At 35.3% G+C, this 21687-nt stretch overlaps 1 protein-coding gene across 1 annotated transcript; it reads left to right on the top strand.

The window, feature by feature from the left end:
- The first annotated feature begins 5346 nt into the window (after positions 1-5346).
- LOC123560676 (fibropellin-1-like) lies at positions 5347-12543 on the top strand. The gene is made up of 6 exons (XM_053516956.1): positions 5347-5443; positions 7488-7651; positions 7967-8057; positions 9319-9672; positions 9917-10072; positions 11189-12543. Exons 1-6 carry the CDS (start codon positions 5347-5349, stop codon positions 12541-12543), a joined length of 2217 nt encoding a protein of 738 aa, XP_053372931.1.
- Positions 12544-21687: the final 9144 nt, after the last annotated feature.

Here is a 21687-nt window from a genome sequence, read left to right as displayed (position 1 = left end):
TACATTTATGTTGACAATGTAATACAGCATTTTGTATGTTCTCCAGACCTTTATCGATGTAATAACGGCGCGGTCTGTATTAGGTAGAAATTTGTTAATATTTTTATGTTAGCTATTAATTTTTATATGATAATGTTGTAATACGGTCCTATCTTTGTCAGGTGCATGCGTGCAAATGCTGTACTACTACACATTCCTTGTTTAGTAAAATGATAATGTAATGGTATGACTTCATCCTTGTTTAGATGTAATTTGTTAAAGTTGTAATACAAACAGTAATAATTTTATTATGTTGGGTATAATATGGAAAGCCGTTGCGTCATGATAACTGCCAAACGCAAGTTGACAAACATATCTTGATTAATGCCAATTCCCTAATGCTAAATGCCAAATCAAATACTGAATGTTAAATGCCACGCATGAAAATTTCATGTGATAAATGTAAATGCTAACAATAAATAGCTGGTACTAATTGTCACATGCTAAATGACGAATGTTAAAACCGAGAACACACCAGGCAAGCCATGAAAATGTGTATGATAACGATGTTAAGAGTTTTAAGAACTTAATTCCAATATTTCTGACATAATAAGTATAATTTTCTGTTCGAAAGCAGCACTGACGTTTGTGGCTCATTAATATCTATAATTCTAACGAGTTTTTTGTGTTTGTTTGCCGTTTTCAGTGACAGATAAGAATAGAATTTAGGTTCCTTGGCGTTCGAAGCCAATATTGTGGATTTTTTGCGTCTGCGGTATAAAAAAATTACGTAAATATAGAATCAACCAAACAAGAAGTAAAAAATATTTAAACTCATACTAAAATTAATATGCATGAGTTAATGATCTTTATTTCTTAAACTATAGGTACAAAGTTATGTAACTAAGACCAATGACTATTTAAAGACTGCATTCATTAGGAAATGTATTGAGTTCTTAAAAAGAATAAGACAGGTAACTATTTGACAAGTAACATTTTGCAGTTCTACATACCCACTATACGGTTATTGTTTAAAAGTAATATTAACCTAGGTTTCGTCTTGGCTGGCATATTTTTTTCAATTTTACAAAAGCTGATACCATTTACAGGTGCGTGAGATATGTTTATAATGATGAATACAGCACCATATATTTTCATTGTAAAAGCTTGAAATATAAGATGCCAAGAAACATGCTTTTTTGGCGGGTTTACAGTCAATCCGACACAATTTAGAGGAAGATCCCAGGTGCCCTCACAAATGGACGCACGCCTGTGTTCAGCCACCGTCTTCCCGTAAGCCAGCTCGGTGACTTCTTGACGTAAAGAGTTTTAGATTTTTTGAACCTTCATCGGTGCGAGTGATTCAAAACCAACTACCTTGACTGCTTGGCCACGGAGGCCCCCAATCTGACTAAAGTACATCTCCTATTACGCTACGCTTAGGATCTGACAACGAGCTATTGATAGCCTCGTTCTGACGACCCTTCCGCTAGCCAATCAAAAGCTAACTTACAACATTCTGCACGCTTTAAAAAGCCTTGGTTTGTGATATCTACAATTTTTATGTCGAAAGATGTCAGATAGCCGGTTAGCTCAGTCGGAAGGGCACTTGCTCTGTAAGCGAGAGGTCCCGGGTTCGAGTCCTGGATTGACTGCAAATTTTTCTTACTCTTTGACATTCGAACAAGTTGTCTGATTGGTTCAAATAAAAATAGCAATATTGGAAATCCAAAATATACAGAAGACGAATGTGAATGGGTCGTTCTCAGATCTTCGTTTAGAAGATCAAGCACTTTAGTCAGATTGCGGAGGCCCCTAACCTTTTAACTTCTTGCAGTATTTAAACATGAATCAAATGTAGTTTCTTATAACATAAATTGAACGTTTTAATTGCACTTGGAATCAACTTACATCATTTATGTCAACTAAGCATATTTTAACGACCTGAATCATAAATGTATGTGATACCTTCAGTCGATATGTTTTCAAAATGTTAAACAAATTGCCGTCTTCTTAATAACAATGTAAACAAGTAGAATATCTTGTACCATTTTACAGTAATACTTGCATAAAATGAGATTATTCGCGACCTATTGTAAGAAAAGCTACAGTTTCATCTGGAGGTCAGTATTTTGTGCCTCACAATAAACGTCGCGAAAAGTCAATCAATATCTCTAAAGGAACTAGCGCAGGAGCAATCTGTTCTAATTCGTGTAATGGCGGACAAATTATGGAACAGTTTTTACATTGGATGGCCATAATTGTATCTACAAGACTATGCTGACCAAAAGGTTCCTTCTATAGCATACACAATGATTTGTCTTTTAAGGAAATATGATTTTAGCATCATATTACCGATGTTAATATGATAGTGATGAAAGTCTGTTAGTTTACTTTATGTTCAATATTAAAATCCAGAAGTAGAAAGACAAATTTTTGTTGCTACTAAAAACTTTTAGTCTTCTGTAACATGTTGATGTTACACGCGTACATAAATTATTTTAATCCGGAATGGCTTTCCGACAGGACACTGCGACCGGTCTAGGTTGTCCGTATTGTATGACCATTGAAATTGTCTTAAAGTCATATATAAATTATTCAAGCTGAAATTTACACAAATTATGAAGTACAAAATATTTATTATTTACAGAAAAATGCTGTAAACCATTTAAGCTATTAAAATGAAATTATGACCCAAGTATTCATGAATACAAGTAGCACATAATTGTCGCTTTTTCAAAATGAGACAGAAAGCAACGAAACATGAAACTGACATTACATAATATTCAAATGGGCTTCCATGGCCAAGTAGTTAATGTAGCGGGCTTCGAACCACTTTCTCCTCACTGCTGTTGGTTCAAAACCTTGTTTAAGACGTATAATCATTTCATGTTAGGAGATATTGCCTATAATTTTATCGTCGATTTAACGATTTACTTAGTCAAACAAAAAAGAATCTAGATACTAAATAATCAATTATCTGGATAAGAGCATCTAGAAACTGGAGAGAAGGCTATTTTACACATGGAGAATGGTAAAATATTAGGAACATGCAATGTTTGAGGCTTCACCGAATTCAAAATTGTGGCATCATAAAATGTACAGGATACTGTTTGGTTGAAATTGTTTGCACTGAGTAAGCTCTATGTGCACAATTTTACACAATAAAATGTAAAATCTACTGCTCACGCGTGAAAAATATTTGGGTTTATAAATTCAACAAACACGTTTTTTTCCCATTTATTGCATCCCTTTTTGCTACGGAAGTGACGTCATGCCGGCCTCATCAACGAAACGCCATGACCTCACTATACATTAACGTCGCGGGCAACAGTTTTATATTTAACAAATAATCAAGGCCTTCGAGTTGTTTATCGTCTGATTTACCACGGTTCAGAGTTCAGATGCGTATGAATTGAACCACGAGGTCGTCAGCCCGAGTAGTTTAATATCTGAACGATGAACCGTGGTAAATTAGACGACCAATCACAAGAAGGCCTTGATTGTTTTTATTCTGACATGCTCATTGATATATATTAATAAATATTATACTGGACTTCATTTACGCGAGGAATAATGTATCGGACGTCATGCGACACTTTGACGTCATAATTAACGTAATAATGCTCTCTTACCGGTCCGCGCGTCAACCGTTGTTTATTACAGATTCTAACACGATCCGATTCATTTTCCTATTAAACAAAGAAGGCAGAAAACAGTGAATTATTATACAACAAATCACTGTTCTGACGTCACAATTATTACGTCATGGCGTTAAACGACATAGCGGCGCGCTGGAAACGAAACCGATTGAGAACGGGCAAATATTTAATGAATGTCGTCAAGGATGTACTTAAAAATCCTTGGTAACGTGTTAGAATCGAAATAATATATCTCATTCAGTGATTTGCTCTTGAATAAATCATTGTTTGTCGTTCAGATGCGTATTATTATATCACTCGGGCTCCGCCCTCGTGATATAATTCCTTCGCATCTGAACTCCAAACAATGATTTATTCAACGACAAATCACTGGAGGAGATATATTATTTCTTAAATATACAGAGCTTGATTTTCTTCTTTGTTTAACTGGAAATCAAATCGAGCCATGTTAGAATTTCATTTTTCACATGCTTGACGTCCATGAGTGTAATGAAGCCATTGAATAAAAATGATAATACACAAGTGCGATAAAGCTTTGACGTCGACGTCATTTACAGTATAGGAGACGTTGGTCAAATGACTTGTTTACATAGTAAAAGAAAGTAGAATTGTTGATGTTTTGACAGGAAAGGCTAACATGTGATAAAAAGAATATTACATTTGTGATTTTCCACATTGGATTTATTAAACTCGTTGAATAAAACTGATAAAATGCTCGACAAAACCTCGAAATTTATTATTTTATTCAACTCGTTTAATAAATTCAATATGAAAAGACACTCATGTAATATACTCTATGTGCGGTACGGAATATTTTGCATGGTAGTGGGGGTAGGTAATGGCGGGAATAAGGCTTCTGGCATACATCATTCTGCAATGAATATGCAAAATAAGATAAAGCGGATGATTTTTCTTTTAAATTTTTATTTTTTCCAAAAGTATCGTATAAATTCAAAACTTGATTTAAAATGTATCTCTTTATAACGTCAATTAGAACAAACAATCGTCCTGCACCATGTGGTTTGTAAGACGAATTTTCCTTGGTGAAAACTCTCGCCACATCTGCCATAAGAATAATTTTGTATAATTTTGTATAATCTATTAGTTTTATTACATTACATCTTATATAAATCGCTGGTCTATAGTTTTGCTATTGACTGGTGTATAGTTCAACATTATTTTTTCCTGGAAAAAAGTATGAAGATCTTGTAATAAAACACTTTTAAAAAAGATAGGTCTTTGTTTCGGAGAAAAAAATAAAAAGAAAGCATTGTTTTACATGAAAATTAAACAGCATATAAAACATGTATACTACTTAGTGCCAGTGAAATGCTGGGTTTTTATTTCGAAAATAATTAAATATTTACACTTAGCCACTGAAAAACCTAACCTATAATGTTTCAACTTATTAGGTAGAGTGTTAACACATGAAGAAAACGGGTTATTTCTTAATGCGTGTAAATTTCTACAGAAGTAGCAAAATAGACACCTGTAAAATTTGAATACACTGGTTTTCTTAAAAGAAAGCAAACAAAAGAACCACCCGTATCACCAAGCCTTTTCAAGTAAGCAAAGAGAGATAACCTCCCTCTTCGAAAATATATAATTCTTTCGAAGTTGTTCTTTACAGCAGACTGCCGAACTGTTGCTTCTGTTTACATTCTAGTATCATTGCTATGCTTTCGAGTTTATACCAGTAACAAAGATGTGCGTGCTGACCAATGTTACAACACTGGTTCTCAAAGGAGGGTATCTTGGACTTACCGAAAATCAGAATATGAACTACTTTGAAAGATCAAAGGGTAAGTGTATAAATATTTGTAATACTGACATAGCTGTTATAGTTTTAACCAGTATGATCAGGCAATGTTTTAAGATGTCTAGCAGTAGAAATTGCCGTGTGCAGATGATGAAAGCAGTAATAAGGTGTGAAATATAACATGTTACGTCAAATAATTACACCGATGAAAGAGCGTGAAGATGCACTATTTAATACCTTCTAGAAAATTCTGGGTGCAATTCATTAATTACTGATAAAGCCCCCCTTTCATTACAAGACACGTCGCCTGGGATATGACCACCAAACTTGCGTTTCCGGTATTTTATTCATTCAGCCAAAATCCATCTGGCACTCCATCCCAATGTCATGTGGCTCGGACGGTTAAAGCAGCATGCCTCCAGATTTGGCTAAAATAACCTTTCTTTCAAATTGAAGTTCGATCATATTATGAACATTAGAATGTGAACTTTCGTTTTTAACATATTTTAAAAGTTCCAAATCAAGAAAAAAAGATGACCGCGTCGGGAATCCTACCCCAGACCGCAGCGGCAATAAAGACATTTTCCCGTCGTCGTAATCAATATCACTACAGCTGAAGTAGTGAATAATGACTTCAAAATATAGATATTTATAATTGAGACAGTTTACCTGGAGTGAAAGCGTGACAAACGCTTTTCAATTTTCATCATAAAAAGTAGTAAAAACAGCCAATTCTCAAGTGTTTCCGTAATGAAAGTTTGTCAGTAATTAAGTTTTAAAGCCTTCTTAAGAAATATAGCATTTATTTCAAGATATGTAAAACAACATTTTATTTTTTTTTTTGTTGTCGAACGATCTGGAGGCATGCTGCTTTAATGACAATCTGACTAAAGTACTTGATCTTCTAAACGAAGATCTGAGAACGACCCATTCACATTCGTCTTCTGTATATTTTGGATTTCCATTATTGCTATTTTTATGTTATCCAATCAGGCGACTTATTCGATTGTCAAAGAGTAAGAAAAATATGCAGTTATTCCAGGACTCGAACCCGGGACCCCTCGCTTACAAAGCAAGTGGCCTACCGACTGAGCTAACCGGCTATCTGATATATTTCGACATAAGAATTGTAAATATCAAAAGTCAATGCTAGAGGTAGATTTGCAAGATATTGTAAGCTAGGCTCTGATTGGCTGGTGAAAGGGCCGTCAGAACGAGGCAATGAATAGGTCGTTTTCAGATCCTATGCGTAGCGTAATAGGAGATGTACTTTAGTCAGATTGCTTTAATGACAACTAATGAACTATGATTATGTATTATTCTTGTATTAATATATTCAATGTAAAATCCGACAATCAACAACCTTGATAGTTGCTCTTTGTTTCTTATAGTATATCTCTTGAAGCGGGTATACAACCAGAGACACCGATTATTACTAGTATAGTCTCTCAGACTGCTGTTGTTTTATATACTTATATAAGCACTTTCTAACTTTCGACAAGGAAGACCTTAATCTTTAGATATCACGGTGACATACAAAGATATTTAAATTTATCAATGGTTCAGCATGGAAATAAACAGTATCATCAATATTATCAAAGTAGTTACACATGAGTACATACTAGCATTAATTTGAAAAAAAGGTTAGCCTGTGCTTCTGGAGATTTCTGGTTCAGTATAAGATTGAAATGCATGTAGATGTTATATGTAGTGATGTAGCATGTGAGACGAATGAACATTTGAGCTCCGTAGTTTAGGAGTGATTTGATTTTGTATGTAAAACAAAGAAATGCCCTTTTAAACAATTTCTTTCAATACTTAAAAGCAGGCGTTTAACCCATTTGGACCGAGCAGCTAGTAAAAATGTATTCAGTAGTTTTCTATAAGAAAGTACTGGCTATATAACAGGGTGAATTAAGTTACAAGATGTATTGAATTTTAAAATAACCATATATATTTCACTGTTAAAGGTACAGCTACATTTCTCTGTTAAAGTTACATGTTAAAGTTACAAATATAGTTCATTGTTAAATCCCGTAAATGATATATGAGAATCATATAACATCCTTTCCCTGCTTTTATTTTAGGTTCCTACATAAACCTGTTTCAACCGTACGCTAGACAGGTACTTAATGATCAGAAGACTTATTTTGCTGTGTTCCACAACATGACGCTCGAGAAATGTGCACTATTCTGTTTATTAGAGACACGGGACACGTGCATGTCTTTCTCTTTTAGTGAAAAGAAACATGTAGGTTATATTTTCGCAGCTTCTAATTTTGACCTTTCTAATGTATCGTTCAAATGATAATAAATTTTTCTTAATATTGACTGAGGTAACTTATTAATTCATAGATATTCACAAATTATTGTCTCAAAAACTGTATATTTAACTGTAAATGTGCTGTGTTTGCAGGGTGATCTACTACTTTTTGGAAGTCACAGGACATTTAAGTACATCTAAACCATCGTTTAATCTGTTTCGTTTAAATGCGACCGTATTCTGAAAAACAATATCATAAGTGTTTCATATTTCTGGCCAACATACCTAACATGTATATTTCAGGTGTGTGGTCTCAGTAAGGTCTTCTACACTGACGACAATGGTCAAAAGCTTGTGAGCTCGAGCGATTATAATCATTATCAATATTTCTCATGTAAGTTATGTCCTTTTCATAATGCAAGTTACAATCATCCCCGAAGTTATCTCCTTTTAAAGAGTTTAAGGCAAATTCTTGCTTGCGAGTTCTGATGCCGGAAAAAGCAGTTTCGCCATAAAAACTGCAATGAAATATTACTTTTTGATATAAATACGTTTAAATTAATATCTTAGATTATGGGCTCAGTGTTATGTGCAAATGTATTTCTAATTATTACAAATTATATTACTGAAAATTTATGGAGTCATGATTTGCTGAGGATTCTTTAGCTGGATCATCGTCAGACATAGGCTACATGTTTTATATTTGAGATACTGAACTTCAGAAAATAAGTCAGGAAGGAGGTCAGAACGCAAAACTTTATTGACAATATAATGTCCGTCTTGATTTTGTTGTAAGTCATGGCTTTGGCCAGGTGGAAAATTGCATATTCGTTCGCCCGCTTCGAAGGCTCTTGGAACAATTCGAACATAAAATTAATTGTAACTTATTGATTTAAATCAGATATATATATTTAATATAAGAGACCCTAATTAGAATACGTATGAGTGTGCCGAATATTATAAACTATTCTTAGAAATTATACAGTACGAAATTTTCAGAAACTTAACTGTTGTCAAAAGCTAATATTGCTGCATTATTTAATAGATTTATTTCTGAATCTAAACCTTACCGGCTTCAAAATAGGAGACACCACATAACGGCAGCTGAACCAACTGAGATATAAAGTTCATCTTTTATTCTATCAGCCACTTCTCCAAAGGACAGGTGTGAAATCGGATTAAAAGTTAAAAAGCATAGCAAAAAGTTATACATTTCATTTACAGTTTTGTACATATTGCAGATCGTTGTTTAAGGTATTTCGATGACGATATGTTTCCATAATTATGTATATGTACGTAACAATTGCAAATCCGGCTCCAGTCCATGGGGAGTGCGATATAAGCGACTTCGTCCTTTGAACTTGTCTTTTCTTCTTGTTTCTGTTGCTGTAAACACTGTCATACTCAAAGGGCCATTGTTCCCTGTTGCATGCATATTTCAACTGTTTTACTTACAGACACTATTGTTTCTGGATGACAGTTGTACGGGCGAAAAAACACGTTCTTCGTCTTGCAGCTTAAAAAATATCAAATGGAAGGGCAACATCAAATCATTTGTTCTATAACTGCAATGTCTTATTTATAGATACCAGCATGCTGGGTAAGCCCCCACCCTTGTCTCTCTTTTGTGCATTTTTATACTGATGTATTTACAGCATGGCCGTGCAACGCTACCATACCATGGAATTATTCGCCACGTGCTATTGCGTCACCTTATTTCCCCTATGCGTCGGTTAAAGACGTCAACTGTCACCTGAAAATAGAAGCTCCACTAGGAAAGCAAGTTGATCTGGTGTTTTCGACCTTCTTTACTCAAGACAACTTGTGTCGTCATCAAGATGGCGGAATTACTGTTCATGACGGAACTTCCGGAAGTAGTGCTGTATTATCACGACTTTGTACATCGGAGAACTTTGTTAATCGCCGGTACCAGTCATCAAATGGATACCTATACATAATCTTTGCAACGGACAAGATTCCCATGGCTTTTAAAGCCGTTTACGATTTCAGTAAGTATATAAAATGTAACCACCTTATAATTACCTTACTCTGTGGTTACCTGTATTAAACAATCACCTGCCTAACTTCATTCTCAAATAGATGTTTTTGTCCTAATATAAATTGTCACCTTAAGCATCGGATCTTGTCGTTCCCTTGGCTAGAAGGTTATTTAAATCTGATTTCACAGTATATTATATTTTTCAGTTTGACAAAAAAATGGAGCTTAATGTTGTTGTTGTGTTTTTTTTTCAGTTGAAGTTGATCCTTGTTTGAGTTCCCCATGTAAAAACAATGGCACGTGTCATTCTAACGAAGCTTTGTTTACGTGCACGTGTATGGCGGGATACACGGGAAACGTATGTGAAACTGATATAGATGAATGTGCAAGTTCACCATGTTTAATGGGTGGTAAATGTGTAGATATGGTCAACAGCTATAAATGCAACTGTCCGAATTTGCTCGGCGGGGTGAGTTACTTAAGTTACATTCTTGTAGTTGACTTTGTACACTTGAAGTACATGATCAATGCATCTTGCACTGCACAATTTGATCTTATTCACTATAAGATGCTTTCCAGTGAATAACTAGAAAAAACCAGTTTGTTTAACATGTAAGTTAAAATATTGTTAAAACAAGATTTTACATTTACACACGTAAGTATCTACATCATATAATGTTTATTTGCTACATGTATCACTTTTAAATATAAAATTATATAATAAATTGCAATAGAATAAGTACAGTTGTGGCATTTTCTAGGAAATATGTGACAAGTTTGTGGGACTTTGTTACCTTGAACCGTGTAAAAATGGCGGGCATTGCACCCCAAGAGGTACAGACACCTATGTTTGTCAGTGTCCGGAAGGATGGGCTGGTGAAAATTGCACGAGGAATATCCCAAATCCTTGCCATAGCGACCCATGTAATAACAATGGCACTTGCTGGCCAGACTTTGCAGAGGAAAGCTACATATGTAGATGCCCAGCAGGTATTATTTTAATAGATGTAGTTATACGGTACGTTTAGTTATTGTCTACGCTTTCCGCTTAGTCAGTTTTCATTATAACTGGATTGCAATCTATGCACATATAATGTATAGTTATATATTTATAGATGTGCGAGTAGCTGAGTTTGTAAGTGTACATCACTTGCTGCTGATCATGTACCTTAAAATATGTTTAAACTAAGGCAAGATTTGGGAACCCAATGATGTCGGACACCTAGGAAAGTAACTCTAATGCATATACATGTATTAGTAGATTTATTTATGGTAACCCGTTTTAAAAAGTAAAAGTATTATTATGGTAAGAAATGCTTCTGAAAATAGTTTACAGGCAAAAGCTTTATCCCTAATACATGTTTCTAAACTCATTGGCATTTGAATAAGTTTTAGATATATGTACAACTTATACAAACCTCTACATTTTTAGAACAATAAACAGTCACTCAACTTGTGTTTGTCTTCATATTTGTGTGTTCTGGTAACATAAATATAACAAAAAAAAGATGCATACTCTTTTATAGGATTCACTGGTGTACAGTGTGAAACAAACATCAATGATTGTGCTAGCCACCCTTGCTATCACAATATACCTTGTATCGATCTTGTGGACGATTACCGATGCGAATGCCCTCCTTTTATGGCGGGAAAAGGATGTGAACAATTTGTGGGACGATGTAGCGAAAACCCATGTCATCACGGAACGTGTATTCCGACCGGAAGGTACAACTACACATGCGCATGTGACACTTCATACACAGGAAGCCAGTGCGATTCTCTTTTCATAAACTACTGCGATCCAAATCCTTGTAAGCATGGAAAGTGTTCCTCCTTTAGCGACGGACCGTCATGCGAATGTGATTTTGGGTATAAGGGATTTCTGTGTGACCAGAGAATCAATTACTGTGAGGGTATCAGTTGCACACATGGTGAATGTATTAACAGAGATGATGGCTTCCAATGCAAATGTTTACCAGGATATCAAGGCATATATTGTAACGAGACTATTAATCATTGTTTGGAGGCGAACTGCGATGGAGGATACTGCATCAATACAATGACGTCATTTTTCTGCGTTTGTTCTGGTGGAAAAACTGGGCGTACATGTAACACGGACAGTCGCGTCTGTGACGGGACAGTTTGTAAGAATGGGACATGCGATTTAGTTAATGGGGTGTCAGTTTGTAAATGTAATACAGATTTTACTGGCACAGAATGTGACTCTCCCATAGATTACTGTATCACACAGCCATGTGAACGTGGGACTTGTACAAGTATTCATGGAGGTTTTAAATGCACATGTGAAGACAATTATACAGGGGAGAGATGTAATAATGAAATAGACTATTGTAAAACCAACAAATGTGTTTACGGACTTTGCCAAAATTTGGAGAACAGTTTCCAGTGTATTTGTGCTGAAGGTTACCATGGAAACCTTTGCCAGTATAAACCAAATGAAGTTGAGTCCACCTCGACTACTTTACAATACCTTTCGACGACAGTTTCACAAAATCCACACATACACACTCTAACGTCAACAACCCCAATCTACACAACTTCTAGAACCCCGGCCCTCAAAGCACCTGGCGTGTATATTTGTACAATGAAAACTTGTAAACATGGCATATGTGAACCGGACTTTCCCAACGTATGTTTGTGTTTACCGGGGTTTACTGGGGACACGTGTGATATTTTTAAAGGCTGCTCTAAATATAACCCGTGTCACAATGGCAAGTGTTTCGACACGTCCAATGGTTTCAGATGCCTCTGCGAAAAGGGATTCGTGGGAGAAATGTGCGAGAGAGAAAATTCAGGTAAATCTGCCATCTGCAAATTCATAAAGGGTCGTGTAAAACCATTGAGATTAACAACACATTAGTAATATTACAAACAGTATATTTTTCAAATAAACCTTTGCATTCATAAGTGAAATAAAAACTTCTTTCTTGCTCTACCAAACATCCGGTGTATGTCGTTAAGGTGTTAAGGGGTGGGTTACTAGAAGCTACATAATGTTTTACTAACAACGGCGTTTGTTTCATTTTCCAATATTTTGAGTTTTATTAAACTGTTGATATAAGCGATATAAGGCAGTCATGCAAAAGAGGAACAGGCGACAAACAGAACTTGAATATTCTCACAAAGTGCCTATAGCCGTGTACATTGATTGTCAATAGGATGTAATGAAATGTGCAAAACCTCTCATGCTTCAGTGTCTGTACACCGATAGCACAGTGCTATATTATGTTATTCTCGATTTTCGCAATGTTAATCTCCCTTTGAAAAACTGGAAAAAAAAATATATAAATACATATCTAATTAAATCAGCAAAAATATTGATATGGTATATAGACGTACTCATTCTCACATGTAAAGATTCATATGTGTAAAGATTACATATGTAGCAACAATACAAGAAAACATTGTTTCGCAACAGTGTTAGAAATTCTTGTCTGAACTGTAGCAGATTTTATGTCAGGAATGACGCCCAAAATGCAGACTAGGGCAGATAATTTGTTCTATAAAGTATCTGTAAGGAAATAAGTAAAAAAGGCACTTTCTATAAACTTGATAAAAATTATCTGCTGACTTTATTACTGCTGTCGTTAAAGAAATAATACGTAATTGAGCCGCACCATGAGTAAACCAACATGATGCATTTGCGACAAGCATGGATCCAGACCAACCTGTGCATCCGCGCAGTCTGGTCAGGATCCATGCTATTCGCTAACGGTTTCTCTAATAGGAATAAACATTGAAAGCGAACAGTATGGATTCTGACCAGATTGCGCGGATGGTCTTGATCCATGCTTGTCGCAAATGCACTATGTTGGTCTTCTCATGGTGCGGCTCAATTATTTATTAAGAAGGCATTTTGGTAAGAAATTATCTCATTTATCATTTCAGTGATTATATGTTTTGGGTTACTGATGCAGGCAAAACCCATCTGGCACCCTCATGCCGGATGACTCTCGTGCTATTAACAACTAACGACTTATGTACTGATTTACACATCATTTATGCAAAATTTATGTAAAACGAAATATAAATCAAATTCCTTAATCGTTGCTCTTTGTTCCTGGTGGTATATTTTTGTCTATTCAAATTAAGTTATTTTTAGAAAAAGAAAACGTTACGTTACAAATGAAAAACTTAGATCGGAACTTAATTAAATGTCGTGATGTCATTTCTGCTTACATATGCATACTTTAACTTTCCGAGCTTTCTTTACACCAGTTAGCTTTGTCTAGAATCTATATAAAATAATCTGCCACTGGTTTAAGAGGCAGCCTGATGGGAAAATCCGGCTCTCTAGTAACTGTTTTAGCGGTAACTCAGTAGAGTCTCGTTACCGCCTAAACAGTAACACTTGAACCAGATATTCACATTTGCATCTACAACAAGTCACAGATTATTATAATCCTTTTAAAATGGATAAATAAGCATTTACCTTTATTCAAACATGTGACAGAGATTATTTACCACAATTTAAATACAATTAACTATCTAACAATGCCAGTTAGACCTATCAAATTTCATTAATTTCACTTCATTAGTTTTCAGTTTAACAGATAGCAAATCTGTGCTAGTGACGATACTTATTTGTATGGATATCGATTTGGTTGATATAATTCATGTATTTTATCAATTATCCTTTCTGTAGTGTAAGATGGTGTCAGATGTTGTTGTTCTTTATTGCCTATTAAGGCAACCAAGGTCTAACATCTCCAATTTTTAGCTCACATGAGCACGAAGTGCTCAAAGGTGAGCTTTTGTGATCGCCCTGTGTCCGTCGTCCGTCCGTCGTCGTCAACAATTTGACTGTTAACACTCTAGAGGTCACAATTTTAGCCCAATCTTATTGAAACTTGGTCAGAATGTTACTGCCAATTAAATCTTAGAAGAATTTGATAATTGGGTCATCTGGGGTCAAAAACTAGGTCACCAGGTCAAATTAAAGGAAAAGCTTGTTAACACTCTAGAGGTCAAACTTTTGGCCCAATCTTAATGAAACTTGGTCAGAATGTTACCCTAAATAAAATCTTGGAAGAGCTTGATATTGGGTCATCTGGGATCAAAAACTAGGTCACTAGGTCAAATCAAAGGAAAAGCTTGTTAACACTCTAGAGGTCACATTTTTAACCCAATCTTAATGAAATTTGGTCAGAATGTAACCCTTAATAACTTCTTGGATGAATTTGTTAATGGGTCATCTAGGATCAAAAACCAGGTCACCAGGTCAAATCAAAGGAAAAGCTTGTTAACACACTAGAGGTCACAATTTTGGCCCAATCTTAACGAAACTTGTTCAAAATGTTACCCTCAATAAAATCTTTGATCGAGTTTGATATTGGATCATCTGGGGTCAAAAACTAGGTCACCTAATCAAATCAAAGGAAAAACTTGTTAACACTGTAGAGGCCACATTTATGACTGTATCTTCGTGAAACCTCGTCAGAATGTTAATCTTGATGATCTTAAGGTCCATTTTGAATCTGGGTCATGTAGGATCAAAAACTAGGTCACCAGATCAAATCAAAGGAAAAGCTAGTTAACACTGTAGAGGCCACATGTATGACCATATCTTAATGAAACTAAGTCAGAATGTTTATCTTGATAGTCTATAGTTCATGTTCAAATTTGGGTCATGCGGGGTCAAAATCTAGGTCATCGGGTCAAATCAAAGGAAAAGCTTCTTAACAGTCTAGAGGCCACATTTATGACTGTATCTTCATGAAACTTAGCCAGAATGATGATCTTTAGGTCAAGTTCTAATCTGGGTCATGTGGGGTAAAAAACTAGGTCACCGGGTCAAATGAACTTTAAAGCTAGTTAACACTTTAGAGGCCACATTTATGACCATATCTTAATGAAACTTGGTCAGAATGTTAATCTTTATGATCTTTAGGTCAATAGGTCAGGTGAGCGATACAGGGCCTTCATGGCCCTCTTGTTTAAAGCTTAGTGTCAGACATCACAAAATATAATTATGTATGTACAAAAAAATTAACATGAAGACTACAGACCATCCTTATGCATCTTTTACCACGTGACTATCCTAAACTCACTTCAAAACTTGTACCTAACTTCAAATTAGTACTGTACAGCTGGAAGCGTTTCAATTTTTTAAAGAATACAGAAGGCTCGGCATTTAATATGACGATGCTTATATAACAATTCCAAGAGTGCCTGAATTTTGAACAGCTAGCTAGCTGTGAAAAAATTAAAAGTTTTAACGTTCCCAATCGATTGTAGTACAAGCGTTCCACATTATTAACAAATAGCGACTTTTCTTCTCTAGCTAAAGACCCTTGTCCAGATGTTCCATGCAAAAATGGCGGGAAGTGTGTTTCGTTTTCAACAAATGGACATTCTTCCTTCAGATGTGTGTGTCAGGATGGATTTTACGGTGAACTCTGTGAAACAAACAGCTTGTGCAAAATGTATCCTTGTAAAAATGGAACCTGTTTTTCGTCTGGAAGTACGGTTCGGTAAGAGTTCCTTTCTTTTAATTTTGAGATTTAACGATCTGCAGTATGGTCACAATAAAAACAATTGTATGTTCAAATAAGCTGTTTTACAACAAAGTAAAATTTGACTTAGAAATTTTAAATTTTCTTAAACTTCATTAAACTATCATCGTAATATATAAGGTTTGTTCCCAGAACCACTTGGTCAGTTTTAGAGTACGCAAGGGTTATAAATAGTAAAAAACCTTGAAACAACTTCTTATGAAAGCTTGATGGATCTTCATCAAATTAGTTCTACATCATTCTTATAAAGTTCTCTGTTAAATTTCCTAGGATTGAAGCACATTACCCATTTCCTACTAAAGGAACTAGAACTAAAAATAGAAATATTTTTAAATGTGGCATCAATATATAGTATTCTCCAAATATGTTTTAAAAGGGGTGCTTTGTCCTTTTTAGGGGCCAAAAGATCGAAAAAAGAATATATTCAAACTATTTTTTCACACACAAAAATCGCTGAATCCTCATCAAACTTGGTCTATAGCGTTAGCGTAAGATCATCTCTTCTGTCTGCTCAGTTGGGGGACACGTATCTCCTTTTTGTGGCATCAAGAGCTAATATAGAAATAGATCTGAACAACTTGTCATGAACTGCTTAATGGGTCTTTCATCAAGCCTTGTCTGAAGCTCGTCAAACCTGGTCTGAAGCATTCTTATAAAGTCCTCTCTTAAATTTCTTCACTTTGAGGCATTTGGGCCAGTTTCAGGGGCTCATGAGCTAAAATAGAATTATCTATAAATACGTTTTTCCTTTGAACCGATTTTAACATTCGTTATTCATGTATTATACATACACTTAAGGTCAAGTAGTCCTGTTCAGGTGAGTGACTTTGGACCACTGTGGCCCTCTTGTTATATGTTCTTAGTGATGTATTGCATTTTTGATTGATATTTCCGATTATTTACCTTAAATACTCTTCCTCATTCGAGTGTTGTATAGTACCAATGAAATTATCATTTTGGCGATTTCACTGTTTGAAACGGTGAAAGTTACAAATATAATCTACTACTATACATTATATTATTTTTCATGTAATATTGATGCCAAAAAAAGGAATTTGACTGAATGTTGAATGCTCAATTCAATTCAGGTGCGAATTGCAGTCTCTAATGGGAAATGGCAACATAACGGCGTTAAATAGCCTACTTCCAAATGGTATGTACATTATACATGTATGCTTATCAGTTTATGATTTGAGCAGTAATAACCTTGACTTTAAGACGTATGTATGATATTCAAACAAAACCTTTTTTCCAGTTCATAATATGTTATTATTCAGTGGCTGTTTTATTTTCAGACACAGAATAAACTTGTATTTTCTTTGACTTTTATGTGACGTTTGCCTTTCACTTATACACCGAATCGAAACCGAGCCGCATGCGGGCTTTTTTCGTTTTCGGAATCGGCTAGTTCTTTCACAGTCATATCTTGATCTGAATCTTTCGGCGAAAATGTGGAAAAGCATAGCAAAAAGAAAAACTCGCATGAAATGACCTTGTTGTTGTTAATAATGATATGTTACTGCTTAAATTTTAAATCACACCGGAGTCGACGAGGGACAACGAAATAGGTACAGACAAACTCGGAGAATATCGCATCTTGTTTAAGAGTTGCATGAGATCCTGGTGACGATTCTGCATTAGCAAAACTTGTGGAAAAGCATGATTTTTTCACCTTTTCGGTTTCAAACCTGTACATGTTTTCGGTTCGGTTTCAGTTTATATAATTACTTTTCGTTTCCATTTCGGCGTATATGTGAAATGACCTTTAATGTATATAAAGTTTGTGATTTACAGTTATCACGAGGAGAACCGGAAAATCTTATATTTACAATAATCATGCCTCAGTTTCAGCTATTTCAGAATTAATTGAGCCACGTCATGAGAAAACCAACATAGTGGGTTTGCGACCAGCATGGATTCAGACCAGTCTGCGCATCCGTGCAGTCTGGTCTGGATCCATGCTGTTCGCTAACAGGTTCTCTAATTGAAATAGGCTTTGAAAGCGAACAGCATGGATCCTGACCAGACTGCGCGGATGCGCAGGCTGGTCTGGATCCATGCTGGTCGCAAACCCACTATGTTGGTTTTCCCATGACACGGCTCAATTATATTTGCAGACCATTTTCGGAATGCATCTTTGCCATTGATCAATTTCAAAATCAATCTCTGAAAAAACCAATTAGATGTATCAGATTTAAGAGCGGTCTCTCAGCTCATTTTATATATAACCTCTAGAACTTGGCGCGATTTTAAGTTCCAAGCTCAAATCTATTTTTTTTTTATCAAATCTATACTTGCGTGTTATTAATCAGAGTCAGATAATTCCATTTTGCATATATAATAATGTATGAGTAAATTAAATTCATAGTCCCATCATAATTAAAAGTTGATAATATCTAAACACAAAAAAGACATCTGAGCTTTGAGACCAAACTTAAGTTTTCTAACCTCGAGTCCTTAGCCTATATTTATCAACATTAAAAGTTTGAAACATAGACTTAAGAACCACAGACATGCCGTAATTTAATAAATAGAAACAGCAAATTTATAAAGATGAAATTTTAATCAGCTATCTGTATCTGAAGAACAAATACTCATGCAAAGTGTCATTGCAATCTGCACTAATTTAACAATGACAAAGCGAAGTGAAATTTTAGATTTTTTTAAATCAAAGGCTAAATTTTTGACATATAATGTTGCCGAATATAGGCCTAGGACTGTATTCATCGACGTTTAAAGTCGTGCATACTAAAAAATTTAGCTTTTTTGAAATCAAAGTCTAAATTTTTGACATATAATGTTGCCGAATATAGGCCTAGGACTGTATTCATCGACGTTTAAAGGCGTACGTTCTAAAATTTGTAATGGTATCTTTATACCAAATTAAATAATGGTAAACTTAAAACTATTGCTGTAACATTTTGTTAGCATCTGAAGCTGTCGAATTCTCTTGTATACATGTGCATTATTTATCGACAACAGATATTACAGCATTTCAGTTTAAACGTCTCAGTCTGATGTTTTTGATCTGCTTGTATCTTGCTTAGGATGTGTTCTTACTTATTAAGGTAACTTACATTAGACTATCGCTTGCGTGTTTATGTGTTTTATATCGCGTAAAAGCCAAGTCCTTTTTGCGGTATTTTGCTTCTAGACAAACATACGGTCAGATACATTTGTAATGGCAAGCAGAATACTATGGTAAGTAAATGTTTTGTGTCTTTATCTTTATTAATAGAAGAATTATTTAGAAAAACAAACTACACTGAATACCATTATTTAGTTCATATTTACCGCCTAAATTGACTGTAAGGTTGTGAAGATGACGCATAATGCTTTATGATATGTTCATCACTTAAGGTAGTTCTACACGTTTGATAAACCGGAAGTGATGGCGTAACGTCATTTATCCGGAAAACGTAGAATCCGTAAAGGCTGGATTCGGCATACGGAAATGAAAATCGTTTAATGAATTAATCGAAACCTGTGGGTAAATTTCTAACAATGGCACTGTTGCTATATTTCTAAAGTCAAAATATGATTTTGAAAAATATGAAACGTTAAAATATTCAAAATAACGTCTTTAAATTAGCGTGAAATGTCCGGTCTTCAGTCATGGTGAAATATTTCAAAAATAAGAACATGGACCTATACGTTTTATTTCACCAAATTATAGGCCATGTGTCTATTTATAACCATGAGAAATTTCATCAAAATCTACATTTTAGAAAAATTTCTATTAGCGAAAATGTCATGAAAGTTATGATTTTCCCATAGACTCCCATTATGAAATATTGCATGAGGTTCAAATTTTTCAAATCATTCTAGGATAAGATCAAGAACACGACCCAATTTTTTATTTGCTGAATTTTCTAGGTATATTCTGAAGTTTTGAAATATCAGGGTATAATCAAATTTCGATCCAAACGTGCTGAACTACCTTAAATCTTATTATAGGTTATATAATAATAAAATAAACAAGAGCTGTCTCCATAGGATGACACATGCCCCTGATGGCACTTTGAATGAATAGTTATGGCCGATGTTAGAGTTTAGGACTTTTGACCTATGGACCTGGGTCTTGCGCGCGACATGTCGTCTTACTGTGGTACACATTCATTCCCAATAATTTAAAAATCCATGCATGAATGACAAAGATATGGACCGGACACGCCTATCAATGCACTATCATGAAATATGACCTTTAACGTCTAAGTGTGACCTTGACCTTTGAGCTACGGACCTGGGTCTTGCGTGCGACACGTCGTCTTACTGTGGTACACATTCATGCCAAGTTATTTAAAAATCCATCCATGGATGACATAGATATGGACCGGACACGAATGCACTATCATGAAAAATGACCTTTAACGTCTAAGTGTGACCTTGACCTTTGAGCTACGGACCTGGGTCTTGTGCATGACACGTCGTCTTACTGTGGTACACATTCATGCCAAGTTATTTGAAAATCCATCCATGGATGACAAAGATATGGACCGGACACGAATGTACATCATGAAAAATGACCTTTAACGTCTAAGTGTGACCTTGACCTTTGAGCTACGGACCTGGGTCTTGCACGCGACACGTCGTCTTACTGTGGTACACATTCATGCCAAGTTATTTGAAAATCCATCCATCGATGACAAAGATATGGACCGGACACGAAAATTGCGGACAGACCGACAGACTGACAGACGGTTCAGAAACTATATGCTTCCCTTCGGGGGCATAAAAAATCGTTCTTTTTCATATAAAAGTCAACTACCACAGTTCCATTTTGATACAGTTTTCTAGATTTTCACTCCGTCAAAGGCCTTTCGTCTACAAGACAGTCATACATTTGATTCGAAGAAACGTAAAGAAAAAGGGCAGTTGAATAGTATGCAGTGAAATGCACGTCAACTGAAGTCCGTTACCTTCATATTACCGCATCTCAGAAAGCGGCCAGCAGAATAAACACACTACTTTCGTTTTCAGGTAAATTATTCGAAAATATGCGAATGTAACCATAAAGAGTGTCTTATGTAAAATACATTCCACGAGTGAAATGGACCCCAGTTCACGCGCATAACCTAAAAAAAAATAAAACATTAGGATCAGTTCATTAGGGATTTTTTCGCGTACACCACGAAAGCTTATTTTTGACCGAATTACTGGTAACTAACCTTAAAATTTGAAAGTATATAAATATATACGTGTTAGAAAGGCCTTTTAAATATGTTAACATAATGTAGAGGTTATGATAAAAAAAAAACAGGCCACAACATCAACGTTAAAAGCTAGGTATGAACGCTGTCATCATTTTTATTATGATTTATCTGTTAGAAGACACAGAAGTTGCCATGCATACATAGGATTGCGTTTTTCCTCCGTCCCACTCCCCCTTTTGCACTCTCCTTTCCCTTGCATTTACGCTACTTTTTGCATCCCCCCCCCCCCACCACCCCACCCCCACTTTACTTTTAGTTAGTTTTCGTGGCTTCTCT

The sequence above is a fragment of the Mercenaria mercenaria genome, chromosome 10 (genome assembly GCF_021730395.1).
Source record: "Mercenaria mercenaria strain notata chromosome 10, MADL_Memer_1, whole genome shotgun sequence".
NCBI classification, from domain to species: Eukaryota; Metazoa; Mollusca; class Bivalvia; order Venerida; family Veneridae; genus Mercenaria; species Mercenaria mercenaria.
Note: the sequence above shows the minus strand (reverse complement) of the source record. Positions and strands in the feature narration are given on the sequence as shown.